This window comes from Tetrahymena thermophila (assembly GCF_000189635.1).
Source record: "Tetrahymena thermophila SB210 genomic scaffold scf_8254650, whole genome shotgun sequence".
Taxonomy (NCBI): Eukaryota; Ciliophora; class Oligohymenophorea; order Hymenostomatida; family Tetrahymenidae; genus Tetrahymena; species Tetrahymena thermophila.
In genome coordinates this window covers 488,460-503,637 of record NW_002476418.1, presented here as the reverse complement: position 1 = coordinate 503,637, position 15,178 = coordinate 488,460, and the positions used below count along the sequence as shown (strand labels likewise).

Below are 15,178 nucleotides of genomic sequence, written 5' to 3'. Positions count from 1 at the left end.
TTTTTAACAATTATTTTAAAATTAATGAAGTATTTATTATTAATAAAAAATTCTAAGCCAGAAAAAAATTTTCTTTAAGAAATAAGTCATAAATTCAATAATAAAAACTCAGTATTTAAAATTTATATTGGGCGTTTAAAAAATAATTATACAGAAAAATGAATAAATGAATGAATAAAAACAAACAAATTTAATTTCACATATTTTTTATTCTTACTCGAATTTCAAAAATGTATTAAATAATTAATTAATTAATTATTAATTATTTTTGTTTCAATAAAATTGTGGACTTTAATTCATTAAATTTTTTAAAAAGAAAATTTTGAAATTCAATTGATAGATTTATTTTGAATCTATAAAAAAGGAAAGAAAAAAGAAAAAAAGGATGGAAAGAATTAAGGAAGGACAAAGGAAAGAGCTTTATCTCAATTATTGCAATTTGTTTAATGTGAATTAATTGTTTTTTTTTTGATAAATATAAATAAATAATGTATTTATTTCTTGATTAAATAATTGAAGCATTTTGCTTGATATCCATCCATTAAATATACTTTGGTATTATTTTTTAGTTAAAAAGTATGATCTAGTTTATAATATTAATTAATTTACCCTAATTAACTTGCTATTTATTTATAAAATACTTAAAGTAAATAAAATACTATAAAAAGGTTTTATTATTTACTTCTGAGTATCGAGATTTTAATATAAATATATTTATTCTATTGCTAAATAAGTGGTTGTTTTCTTAATAGATTTGTATTTTTTACAATTTTAAGAAGCATCTTTGAATGAAAAAGAATAAAATCATAAGCATGATAATGTTTTGGGATAAAATAATATCCTTAACATTATTTTATAGCAGATTTTGAGTAGAATAATGAGATTGGTATTTTTTACATTTTTGCACTTGTTTTTACATTTAATTCGATGAGATTTGTATTAACTACCTACCTACATACCTATCTAAATTTACTTGCTAAATTTGTTTTCTCGAATTTAAAAAAATAATTAAATGCCTTGAAAAAATAAACAATGATTAACTACTTATGATCAATAATTCCCTCATATTAAATTAAAAAGTAATCTATGTAAATTATGCTCATGCCAAAAATTAACAAAGCAAAAAGGCTCCACCTCTCTTGCTTTGTTTAATGTAATTCATAAATATAATTAGAGGAGGAGTTTATATGTTGCGCAAATAAATTTTTTATGAACAAAAAATTATTAAAATAACAAATTAATAAAGCGCATCTCTTATTTAATAAAAAGATAAACTACATATAATTCAAATAAACAATATAGGTTAAATGTACGTATAATAACAATAACAACCAGGATACTATTAACAACCCTAAGTTGTATAAATGCAGCCTATGCAAGGCCAACCAATGTATCCACCTTAACAATAAATGTACCAATAATAATAACAACCAGTTTACCAGTAGCAACCTGTTTATCAGCAATAGCCTTAAATGATGATGCAACCATAGGTTATGGTCTAACCTTAAGTTATGATTGCATAGCCTGTTTAGCCTGTCCTTTAAATTGCTCAACCATTACCCGTTGCAAATCAAATGATGCTACCTAATCAAGGCTAAATGCATACTCCAGGATCTCCTCCTTTCCCTTAAATTGATGCTCTCTTAAATGCTGTCAAAAGTAGTAATAACTTTACTGTAAGATATATGGAACCTAATTTCCGCCCAGAAGGAGGTCACAAATTTGGTATTTATGGCAGAGAGAAATCAGCTCCTTTCGCTTACGGATTTGCTAACTCCAAAGGGGAAGCTACTATCGAAGTTGTAGATTTCCATGATCCTTTTGGTGTTATTCAAGTTAAAAACACATCTGCCTAAATATATAACTTGTAAACTGGACAAAGAGATATGTTTGGAACAGTAGCTTTAAACAGAGGAAGCTGTGGCTCCTTCTAAGTTGCTGCAGAGTAAAATGGTAACAGAGTTGCTATTTTCTAAAATCGTTAATTTAGTTTTCTTTGCTGCTGTTGCTGTCCTGTTCTTTATTTACTTGCTTATAAATGCTGCACTAATAGAGCAGAATTCACAATAGTCAATGGTGATGGTGTCGAAATCGGAAATGCCAAATATAAAGCTGATAGTATTGGTACCTTCAGAGAAGTAGACATTAATATTAACTAAGGAGGTGGCAATATAAATGCTTTTGTCCTCTTAGAAACTCTTTTATATTTTACCTAAAAAATGAAAAACGTACTTAAAGGTGAAGGAGCTGATGTCTCTTTCGACTTTTGATATTTGTTATTTATTTATAAAAACATATAGATCTATCTATCTATCTTTCTATTAATCTATAGTACTCTCATTATGTATAATAATATTAAATTTAGTATCTTAATATGTGTATTTGAAACTTAATGTCATACTAATAAAAAACTAACTCCTTCAAATAAGTAAATCAATAAATAAATAAATTAATTAATTATGCGTTGGCTATTGATATATCAATTATTTCACTTAAATTATAACCTGAATTACAAATTTAGGTTTTATTAATTTAAATAATTTTTATGTTCTAAATAATTTATCTATATTAATTAATTTCCTATTTTTGTAATTAAATCGTTTTAGTTTGTTCGTATTTATAACTATGCAGAACAAATATTATTTGAAAAAGAACCAATATTTAGCTCAGTAGTGTATTTTATAGTACTCTCTATAGTTATTATCATACTTTCAAGAGTTTACAATTAAACCTTTATAATATACTTAATATTTTTTATTATTATTCATTTTTTATATGGCATATATTTATTTAATTCTATTCAGTTAATTATTAAACAAATCAAAATACATCAATCACTTTAATATCTAAAAATCAAATTTTAGATTTTTATTATATAGATATATTAATTAGATTATAGATTAAAAGGTTTCTTACATTCATTTAGATTAAAATCCACCTCATTTTAAAAAATTAATTACTTTAAATTAAATTCAAAAAAATCTTTGTGATCTAATTTCTTTAAATTTGCAATCTATTCTAGAATAAAATTAAAGATGGAATATATATTTGAAATACTTTCAGATGCATTAGTTTTATTGCAGCAAAATGATCATAAAACAATTGTGCAACTAAAAAACGATAATTATTTTACATTCAAACAGCATTTAAAAATTTTTAAGTTATTAAAATTTATTTTACTCAAATATTATTGAAAAAAGCATATTTCTTAGCTGATTTTTAGAATTAGTATGTATAAAAACATTAAATCATAATTATTATTTTATTTTCTGTCCATTAAATTTTAAGTTTTTTAAAGATAATTGTCCATAAATAAGTTTTTATAATAAATTTATTTAAAAATATATTTATGAAAAAATAATCTTTAAACATACATAAAATTACCCAAATTATAAGGCAAAATTGAGAAATATATTTTATTCTTTAAATATTAAAAGCTACACATACTCTCAAATTAGCATTCACCTTCTTTAAGAAATTATTTTTTAAAATATGAACATGAAGCATATCAATTATTTTAAATAAAATAGTAAGTTGATCATTAAAAATAATTCATTATTATCCTTTATTTTTTTATTTCTTATTTAATTTAATTTTTTAACAATATTTTAAATAAATTTAACAAAAATATTATTTTTTCACTACATAATAAAAATAAGTTACAATTTTAAAATCTAAGTTGGTATATTTTCATCTATTTAAATCCTTTAAAGTAAGATCTAAAAACTTTTTTTTGCAAAATTATGATATAAATGACCGTTAAGTCAAAAAAAAACTTATTATTCAAAAATCCAGATTAAGTAAATAAGATTTATTTACTTAATATCTTTATTAAAATTCTTTTTAATATAGTTTATAAAAAATAAGCATTGCAAACTATTTTATTATAATTATGAATAAATTTAATTTAATAATATAAATTGTTTTTTTAAACATGTAAAAAAAACTTTTAGAAAAAATATGTTTTTGAAGTAGTTGAAGTAAACAAGATATTTATTAATACAGATTAATTAGAAAAATTATATTTAATTGCATGTAATTAAATAAATATTAATTATTTAAACTATTAATAATTGTATGAATTATAGTTTATAAAAATAAATATTTGTAAAATATTATGAAACTATAAAATTTGATTTTTAATTGCTAAAAATAGTATTCTAAAAATATGAAAAAATAAATAAGTAAATAAATTACTTTTTTTACAGTAAAGATTGATTTCAAAGTTAAGCAAATAGGAATAACAATTTTAAATAGATAGATAAATAAGTAAATAGATGCCAATAAAACTAACTAATTGATAAATAAAAGAAAAATATTACTTAACATTAAATACTTGATTAATTTCTACTTGAAATGAATGTTTTTATTTGAGAATTAGTTTATTTATATCCAGCCAGTCACATACATATATACATAACATTGATTAAAATTTGCATTATATTTGATAGTTAGTACTAATAGTAAATATGTATTTATGATGGATATAGCATAATTTACTTTTTTTTTCAAAGATTTTTGATTAGAATCAAATTATTTCCTATAAGCATCTTTAATAGAAAAAAGTTTTCAAATTGATTATCATTTGGGTAATTCTGAGAAAAATAAGTCTGTTTAATTGCTGTTTAGCTATTTAATTACAAAAAAATAAAAAGAAGTCTAATTTTTAGGTATTAATAGCTTTTTAAGACAATTGCTTTAAAAATGAAAACTTAATTGCAAGCATTGTTGTTTATGGCTCTATTTTCTAATATAGTTCCTTTAATTATTGCAATATTATACTTAATATAAGGAGGTGATAGTTGGGGTGGATAGCTACCTCAACTTATAATGTTCAGTTTTATTTTTATGATTCTTGCAGGATTATTTTGCATAATAATTCTAACTAGAGTTTCATACACACTTGGCTTTAATAAAAACTACGATGGCTCATAAAGCTCGATAAGAGCATTGCTATTTGGAGCCTTATTGTATTTAATAGTTACACTAATGGGTGGAATTACGATTCACTAGTTTACTTCGAGTTCTAATTAGTCTACCTGCAAAGTAAGCAGATTATACAATCTTTGGGGAAAGGAAGTTTATGATGAAGGATTATAAGCGTATAATAATTTTTGTCATTCTTGTTAGTGTAAAATTAGTTAAAGTGATTTATAATACTATCCTAAATCTGTTTTGTATTCTATGAACTACTCTACTGTAACTGGGGCTGAAGATATTTCACTCTGTAGGCCTGAAGAGGGTAAGTTAGAAACAAGTACCTTCGAAAAGCTTAAACAGATGGAAAGGACTTATTCTTGTGCTGGATTTTGTAATAATAATCCTGCCTTCACATTTGCTGGAGTATAAATAATATATTTTCAATAAATTTAAGCATTTGTAGATTAATACTACATAAATAGACTTATTGTTACTTTAATATTTCCATGATTAATAATCATTCTTTCGAATTATTAAGATTAGAAATAAGGCTTTGTTGTAAAGCATAAAAGGAATTAATTTATAAAAGATTTAATCAAAGTAGCTTGCCATTCAAGTAGAAAGCAAACAATAAAATTAATAGACCAAAAATACTACATAAGCTATGAATTTTGTTATGGAAATGTATTTAAAAGAAATAAATTCATAGAAAAAACATATTTAATATCTACTTATGAATACCTTTAATAATTCCTAATACACATTTTTAGCATCTTTATTTTTAGAAAAAACAACAAAAATGATAATTATTTTTTGAACTTATTCATTTAGAAAAGTAAGTAAAAAATAAATAAAAATAATAAGTTAAAATAAGATAGATGAAGTTTATTTTGGAACAATATTTTTGTTAAAAAGACAAATTTTTAACATCTAAAATAAATAATTCGCAATCATAAATACAAATTTAGATGATTCAATTAAATTCTATATTAATGAGAATATTATTTATTAATTAAGTAATGAATGAATGAATTAATGATGATTCTATTTATAAATAAATAATTACTTTCTTATTTTTAATTTTTATTAGCATATTTATTCTATTTATTAAAATATGTATTAAATAAATAGACTTCAAAAGGGATTCCTACTAACTAGAATGGATGTTTTAAATAAGTACAATAAGAATTCGATAAAATGAGAGCTGCTTTCCTTTCAGTTAATATAATCTTATTGTTTTTTATGATATTCTCGTTTTTTGCTTCAATAAGATTAAGGAAAATAAAGATCAAAGAAATCCTGAGTGAAAATGGCTTGTTGTTTTATGAATCAGTAAATAGTGTGAGTATCATTGGTGCAAGTAATAACGACTTCGATTGGCGTGCACGTAAATAAATAAATTAATTAAAATTAGTTATTATTCCTTGACTTTTAAGTATGCAAATAAATAGGCTTTTAAAAAATTAATTTATTACATTAATTTAATTTAAAATGAATGAGGAAAATTAATTAAAAAAGATGAAATTTTATTCAACAATTTTGATTTCATTTTAAAATTATCTAGAATAAATATTAGTTAAATACATACAATTTATTTATATTAAATTTCAAATAATGTAAAATATGTTACATAAAAACTAAAAGAAGCTATTTAATTAATTATCTTAAAACAATAGATCAAACTAGAAATATAATTTTTTAAGATAAAGGTCATTTTAAATAAAATTTCAAACAATAAAAAGCAAACAATTTTAATATTTTTAGCTTACTTAAAATATTTATTTAGAAAATTTTATATTAATAATTTGTAAATATAACTTTAATTATTATAAATAGATGATGTGATATCAATTAGTGATTAACAAAGATCTAATGACTCAAATAACAAAAATAATATGTAATATATGAGGACGAATTATCAACATGCCGCAACACCCTCTGAAACTACTTCAAATTTTAATTAATCCTAATTCTTAGAAAAGTAAGAAACAAAGAAAGAATAAATAGATAAAATGAAGTCAGTTAGAAAGGCATTTAGGTCAATGCACAATCCTACTAAATCACTACTTAAAAAATGATAAATTTACTTACCTAAATGACTACTAAATAACTCTTGATATTTGAACTTTAATTGCAAAAACAAAACACTAATATATTATATTTATAATAAATAAACTAAAAAAAATAATATTTTAACATAAAATTATTGAAATTCTTAAATTGTTTTTATTTAATTTTAAAGATAAAAACATAGAAAGATAGATACAAAAATTAATTTATAATTGTATTTTTCTAATCAAACTTAACTTACTTATTTTCTTTCTATTTATAGATCGAGTTAAATACAACTAAATAAATACTTCTTTATAAAAACTGTTTATATATTAATTTTAATATAAGTTATTTCTTTGTAGCATTGTTGTTTTATTTTCTAATTTTAAATAATTCTAGTTCAATTAAATTAGTTAGTTGTAGTCAATTTAGTCCGAAAAAAATAAATATTTTATGAATTTATTTTAAGAATAAATTATAATTTAATTGCATCACTAATATGAACAATTTATTTTAATCTATGGAGTATGAAAGTTGAAAAAATTTGCGAAAATAACAATTGCAAGATTTTTAAAGTTAGAAAGAGTATTTATAGCATGTTCACTTGGAAAAAATTTTTAATTTTAGCAGCTAAATATAGGCTAAAATAAAAACTATTTGGAATTTACAAAGAAAAATAAACTTACTCTTTATAAAAAACTAATTAGCAAAAAAAATATTTAAAACATTTAGATAAAAAACATACCTCCTTGATAAAAAAAATTTAGACGAAATGAGATAATAAATACAAATAATTATCATTATAGCTTAGAATTAGTAATTTGTAAAAACAAACAGCAAGAATACTGTATTTTTTGAATAAATTTGATAGCTAATTCCAAACTAAAGAATTAATTTTAATAAATGTTATTTTATCTAAAATATAATATTGAATCTCTTTAATTACTATATTCATTAGCTTATCTAATAGGTGCTAAATATTATTTTATTTATCATTTTATTTTATAAAGTTTGAAAATTTATATCAATAATTTTCAATAACATTAAAATTAAATTCTTTATGCTTTATTTAAAATTTATTAGATAAAAATTAAATTAAGCAGACTAGGATTAAAAAATTTAAGGATATTTAATAATAATAAAAAAAGTAAATTATCTTACTAAATAGTAGGATCTGCAAGATAAAAGATAGTTTTAGTTTTAATTGAAATTTTTTTGTTTAAAAAGGTAAGATGAATTAATGGAGGCTATTTAGATATTAAGTTTGATTTTTATTTAATTAAATTTTTGTTAGTCGATATTTTTTTACTTATCAAGATAAAAACAAAAAAATCTAAATTTTTAAGAAATCAAAAAGTAGAAGTAATTAAATATAACTAAAATTTCTTATGATTAACAAATGATAAATATTTTCACAATTAAAGAAACAGATTATCGCATTGATTATAGTAATAAATATTCATTTTTTTAGTATGAGGCTGAAAAAAAGAATATAGAGAATATAAAAACATTGAGTATATGTCTTGAAAATGGGCCTGTTTAGGATTTTGATAAATTTGTGTTAATTTTTAACTAAATAAATGAAATTAATGAGATATAATTCAATATAAATTACAATTAATCAAATAAATAAGTGAATGAAGTATTTTTATTTTTGCTTAATACAATAATTCCAAGACATAAAACTACCTTGAAATAATTCACTTTCTTTGAGTTTTTTATTTGTGGAGAAGACTCCTAACCATTAGATTTGTCCCTAAAGTACATGATTTAAATATTAAAATAATTAGAAAATATAGATTTAATTTCCTTTTAATTAAAAACTGGTTATGGAGAAATGGAAATAAATTGTTTGTAAGTTCTAAATAATGCTCTTTTTAGTATTTAAAGATAAAGTGAATTAAAGCTAAATTTTAAATCGCTAAACATTTAATTGTAATATGATGAGAAGAGTTTCAAATAAAAGGAAATCCTTATAAATATATCTAAAAAATTAACAAATTTAAATGTGATCGAAGGTCTCTCTATTGACTTTAATAATTTAGGTTTAGATTACAAGTTTTTTTAGATACTATTTTAAAGTATTTCAAAAATGAATTAACTAAAAAAGCTTTGTTTGAACATAAGTAGTAATTAATTGAGTACAAATAATACCATAAAATGCATTTAATAGCTTTCAACTATAGCAAGCAACTTGCAAAGCTTGGTTTATATAGATTCTTAAAAAATAAATGCATAGTATATTGATAATTTTATTTAATCAATGAAGAGATTTACCAATCTAAGAGAACTCTATTTATAAGGAGTAGTGTCTAGCTAAAATACAGGAAAGAAATTTTTTTCCCTTTTTGATGAATTTTCTCAATTAGAGAAGCTAAATTTAAATTTTCCAAATAGCAATATGAGCGAAGAAGATTATAGTTACTTTGCTAAGCATATAAAATCTCTGATTAATTTACGTTCCCTATATTTAGTGATACTAAATTAGAGAAACAACAAAAATCCATCTATGACTTGCTAAGGCTTAGTTTAAATATTTAAAAACATAAATAACAAAATTATTTCTTTATAATTAGAGTTTAATGATAACTTTAGCTTTGAGCATTATAGCATTCTAACTGAAGCTCTTTTTGAATTAAAAAATTTACAATATTTAACAATTTGTAAAGAAGGAGAAGGAACTTGCAAGAGTGAATGTGATATAAATAATATATGGAGTGATGAGAATACATAAGTTAGTTTTTATGAGCAAAATTAAAATTTTTTTGTTTTAATAAATTAAATGATGTTATTAAACACCTAGAAATCTAAAATTGAATTATATTATCCTAATCAAAACACATTTTAGGAAGAACAACTTCAAAAATTTACAAATTTAAAATCTATTCATGTTTAATTTGATGGCTATGCTAATAATAAAGTAGAATTAAAACTATTTGAAAGTCTAAAATTACATAATGCTAGTCACATAGAAAGCCTAACTTTAAAATGTGACAAAGACAAAGGATATTTAAGCAACGATCTTGTTAGTAAAATAGTTAAAAAATTAACTAAATTGTATTCCTTAACCATACATGTTTAGACAATGTAAACATAATTTCTAAAATAATTGTTTTTAGATCTACCTTCTCTTCAGTGTCTCGTAATTACATAAAGTAATCCATAGGAAAAATAAGTAGCTTAAAACTTAGATCCCAATATTTTTTTTGAGGCAAATTATTTAACCTTTTTCAAATATGGTTGCTTGACTCGTTAAAGACATTATACATATTATAAGTATTTCTCTTTTGATTTAATATTAAGAAAATAAGCTTAACTCTTACAAAATATAGTTTATAACAAACTAATTTAACCAGAAATTATATATAAGCCACACTCTTCTCATCATGATCTTCTAATTAGCTGAATGATTAGAAAAACTATTAACTTTAAACTTACAAATTTCTAAGTCCAAAATAAAAATAAATTAATTATTTTTAATTTTACAAAGTTTAATTCATTTAACAAGAAACAATATAAAATATACTCACTCAATATCTAATTTGCTCTTATTCGATTCATTTAAGTAAATAATATTTATATTTTAGAATTAAAACAATTATTTTTTTATTTGTATTGAATATTTTTTTAATCTAAAAAAATCTAAATAAATTATTTATTTATTTGTTTATTTTAAATAATCAATTTAGAAAATGATTTCATACCATATTTTAAAATGAAATTTATATTATTTTTAAAAAGTGATAAATTATATTTTTAGTCTTTGTGCTCCTTTGAAATAAGAATATTTAATATTTCTCTCTTTCAAATTTTAAATAAGCATTATAATTTATTAATTTAAATTTCTATTAAATTGTTTATTTATTTGCCAAACTATTCTTATTTACTATTCAATCTACTAAGAATTTTAAAAAATAAATTTATCAAAAACTATCAAAGTAATTTTTTCATCCTAGACATTTTATTGTTAATGATTTTAATTTTTATCTTCAAAAATTATTAAAAAATAAATATGCATTATTAAAATATTCTATTTCAATTTTACTTATAAAACATAAATAATTTCTTTCTTTCTTTGTTTTTTTTTTATAAACTTAAATATTACTTTTACTATGATTATCCTTTTATTATGAGTAAAACATATTCATAGTTTTATTTCTAAGGTTTTTAAATAGCAGAAATAATAAAATTCTTTGTTTTGTGTTAAAATAAAAACATATTATTTAAATTTTACCACTTATAATTTATTATTTTCCTTTTATTAGTCTAAAATATATTTCTTTTAATATAATCTATTGTATGATAATAAGAAAATATAATGAAAGTATTCCTCATTTGATTTCTAAGGTTTTTAAGTGTCAATATTTTTTAAAATTAGCATTTTGTTAATAAAAAGAGTTTTCATAAATATCTTATTCTGCAAATCCATACTTTTTTTTGAAAAATTTAATGCTAAATCTTATTTATAATATTTTATATTAGGTGGTTTTTAAATATTAAACTTGGAAAACCTTTTTATGAAATGTATAAAATGATAATTTTTCTTAAAAAAACAACATTTTTTGCCTTTCTATGAACATTTTTAGTCTAAAATCTCAATAGAAATAGTTTTATTTTGATAACTACAACAATTAATTACATTTATTAAAAATAAATTCCATCATCATCAGAAAACAAATGTTAGTTTGCTAAAAATGCGAAATTCTTTTGAATTTAATGACTACAACTATTCATTATTATTTGATATTAAAAATATTAACTGGTACTTTAATCCTTTTGCTAAATTCGATTATAACTTTCATAATATTTTTAAAAACTTTTTTTATAGTTTTTCCTAAAAATTTGTAAGACAAAGCAATCAAACTTTAATAGCTTATTTGTCTGATTTGTGAGAATATTTAAATTTCTTATCAGATACTTTTTTCGGAATATTTAAATCAAACGCTGATTTGCTAATCTTCTCCAATAAATTTAAAAAATTGCCCAATTTAAAAATGGAAAACAATCGAATAAAAAAGTAAAGACATTTCACAATTAAAATAAATTGATATTCTATAATTAAAACAAATCAGTAAAATCAGAAAATTTTATATTTACTCTATCTTCCTACCTCTTAAAAAAGAAATAGTAAGAAACAATGCAATTCCGTAATTGTGATAGATCTATTTATTTTTTATTCAAATTTATCAAATAGATTAAGATTGTTTGTTTAAGTGGTTTGTTTCTAGTAAATCGATTTTAAATTTTCCTTTATTAATTAATGTACCAATTATCATCAAAAATATATTTTTCTATTATTTTTAACGCTTCTATCCATAAAGAGCATTTAACATTTTCATATTTATTTAAAATTTAAAAGACATTTTATTTTACTCATTTGTTTTATCTATTATATTGGTGATATTGTTTATTTTGTTTTCATTATTTGTTTGTCTTAAATATTCAAATAAAAAATAATACTGACAGTTCAACAAAAACTGCATTTGAAGATAAAGGTTTTGATTATTTATTGAGAAACTAACTAAGTTAATATATGATGCAAATTTAATAATAAACTAAATGATCCTACTGTTGTAAAAGCTTTTTTTTTGTTAATAGATTCGCAATAAAATAATTTTTTGTACCATTTTACGCTTTGAATTTACTAAATACTTATTTATTTGAAATAAAATACTTTTATACTAAACAGCAGAAACTTCATTATTTATCATACAAATTTTTGTTTAAAATATGGTGATTGCCAAAATAAAAAAATGCGCTGATTATCAATAATCTGCCTGGATGCTTTCTAAAACTTGACTATTAAAGTTCTTAAATAAATCTCTAAGTGGAGTATTTCAATTTTATAACTTTGATAGCTAATTGTATTTTTAAAACAATTTTATAAAAAAATACATACTTTTTTTTAACGTGTGTTTTTGGAATGAAAAATTGTAATTTTATGATGTAGTTTGTCTTGAAGATCACTCGAAATGAAATAGTGATTTTAATGACCTCATCAATTATGAATGAATAATAGAAAGAAGCTAGTAGTCCTTAAAGCTAAATAAATATTAAACAGGAATTAAGAATTACGCCAAATAAATTTATTTAAATTAGTGAAGGAATTAATAATTTTCAATTACAAGCTATATACAAAAAATTAAATAAAAGAATATTGATTGATTGATTGATTGAGTTGTTAGTATATGATAACAATTATCGATCAAGATTTTGAAAGAATTTTTTATTCATTTGAAAACAAGCAATTTTTATAAGAAGCTTATCTGATGTTAGTTAGTTAATTTATTAGAAGAAATTTTAGTAAACTACTTACTAATATATTGACTTGCCTACAAAAGATAGAGTATTTGTCAACCTAATAAATTATCAATTTTTGCAAATGATTAAACTAACTTATGATTTAAATATATTTATGAAGTTTCTGCTCAGAAATCTCTGAAAAGACTTTCAATTGAAATAGAATAAAAATTTTTTTTTTGTTTATTTGATCGCTTGTCTAATTAACAAATTTGTTTAAAAAAGTGTCTCGCATTTATTCATTCATTCATACATAAATTAATTAATTTATTCATTCATTCATTCGAGAAATTATTTGTTATTTATTTTATAAAAAAGAATTTTGATGCATTAGAATAAACTCTTCTAGAAGCTATCAATTAAATCAGTTTTTTTCTTATCTATTTCATTCAATAAAACTCTTTTCATTCAAATTAATTAATTAAAAAAAAGATAAAAGCTTTTTTCATAGAGAAAACCATTCAGACTTGAACAGATCGACTCTCTTTCTTTCCTATAAAATTGCGTTTGCTACCTTCAAAAAAAAAAGAAAACAATTCAAAAAGAATTAAATTCTTATTAAACAAAAACCTCCAAAAAAAAGCAAAAAACTAAAAATGCAAATCTTCGTTAAGACCCTTACTGGTAAAACCATTACTTTAGACGTTGAAGCCTCCGACACTATTGAAAACGTCAAGGCTAAGATTCAAGACAAGGAAGGTATCCCTCCTGATCAATAAAGACTTATCTTCGCTGGTAAGCAATTAGAAGACGGCAGAACCCTTTCTGACTACAACATTCAAAAGGAATCAACCCTCCACTTGGTTTTAAGATTAAGAGGTGGTATGCAAATTTTCGTCAAGACCTTGACTGGTAAGACCATCACTCTTGACGTTGAAGCCTCTGACACTATTGAAAACGTCAAGGCTAAGATCCAAGACAAGGAAGGTATCCCCCCTGATCAATAAAGACTTATCTTCGCTGGTAAGCAATTAGAAGACGGCAGAACCCTTTCTGACTACAACATCCAAAAGGAATCTACCCTCCACTTAGTCCTCAGATTAAGAGGTGGTATGTAAATCTTCGTCAAGACCTTAACTGGCAAGACCATCACTCTTGATGTTGAAGCCTCCGACACCATTGAAAATGTCAAGGCTAAGATCTAAGACAAGGAAGGTATCCCCCCTGATCAATAAAGACTTATCTTCGCTGGTAAGCAATTAGAAGACGGCAGAACCCTTTCTGACTACAACATCCAAAAGGAATCTACTCTCCACTTAGTCCTTAGATTGAGAGGTGGTATGTAAATCTTCGTCAAGACCTTAACTGGCAAGACCATCACTCTTGATGTCGAAGCTTCTGACACCATTGAAAACGTCAAGGCTAAGATCCAAGACAAGGAAGGTATCCCCCCTGATCAATAAAGACTTATCTTCGCTGGTAAGCAATTAGAAGACGGCAGAACCCTTTCTGACTACAACATTCAAAAGGAATCAACCCTCCACTTGGTTTTAAGATTAAGAGGTGGTATGCAAATTTTCGTCAAGACCTTGACTGGTAAGACCATCACTCTTGACGTTGAAGCCTCTGACACTATTGAAAACGTCAAGGCTAAGATCCAAGACAAGGAAGGTATCCCCCCTGATCAATAAAGACTTATCTTCGCTGGTAAGCAATTAGAAGACGGCAGAACCCTTTCTGACTACAACATCCAAAAGGAATCTACCCTCCACTTAGTCCTCAGATTAAGAGGTGGTTTCTGAATTGAATGAAAATCGCATTTAAAACAAACATTAAAATAAAACATCACTTAAAAATGAATAAAATTGATTTGTTACTCTCTATATATATACATAAATACTTGTTGTTTTGAATTTAACATCTCTAAATTCAATTAAATAAATTTCCTTCCTTTCAAATTAATTAA

General features: G+C 22.3%; 4 protein-coding genes across 4 annotated transcripts; all 4 read left to right on the top strand. All coding sequences in view use genetic code 6, as the record gives it.

Annotated features, from left to right (window-relative positions):
• Positions 1-1,307: 1,307 nt before the first annotated feature.
• Positions 1,308-2,270, top strand: TTHERM_00077270 (hypothetical protein; the record flags this gene model as incomplete). The annotated part of the gene is made up of 1 exon (XM_001015668.1): positions 1,308-2,270. One exon carries the CDS (start codon positions 1,308-1,310, stop codon positions 2,268-2,270), a length of 963 nt encoding a protein of 320 aa, XP_001015668.1.
• A 2,434-nt stretch (positions 2,271-4,704) lies between these two features.
• On the top strand, positions 4,705-6,998 carry TTHERM_00077260 (transmembrane protein, putative; the record flags this gene model as incomplete). Its single annotated transcript, XM_001015667.3, has 3 exons — positions 4,705-5,343; positions 6,052-6,307; positions 6,757-6,998. 3 exons carry the CDS (start codon positions 4,705-4,707, stop codon positions 6,996-6,998), a joined length of 1,137 nt encoding a protein of 378 aa, XP_001015667.1.
• Positions 6,999-9,860: 2,862 nt separating this feature from the next.
• Positions 9,861-10,220, top strand: TTHERM_000077259 (hypothetical protein; the record flags this gene model as incomplete). The annotated part of the gene is made up of 1 exon (XM_012797562.1): positions 9,861-10,220. One exon carries the CDS (start codon positions 9,861-9,863, stop codon positions 10,218-10,220), a length of 360 nt encoding a protein of 119 aa, XP_012653016.1.
• A 3,648-nt stretch (positions 10,221-13,868) lies between these two features.
• TTHERM_00077240 (polyubiquitin) lies at positions 13,869-15,014 on the top strand (the record flags this gene model as incomplete). The annotated part of the gene is made up of 1 exon (XM_001015665.3): positions 13,869-15,014. The coding sequence occupies one exon, from the start codon at positions 13,869-13,871 to the stop codon at positions 15,012-15,014; it is 1,146 nt and encodes a 381-aa protein (XP_001015665.1).
• Between the last annotated feature and the right edge of the window lie 164 nt (positions 15,015-15,178).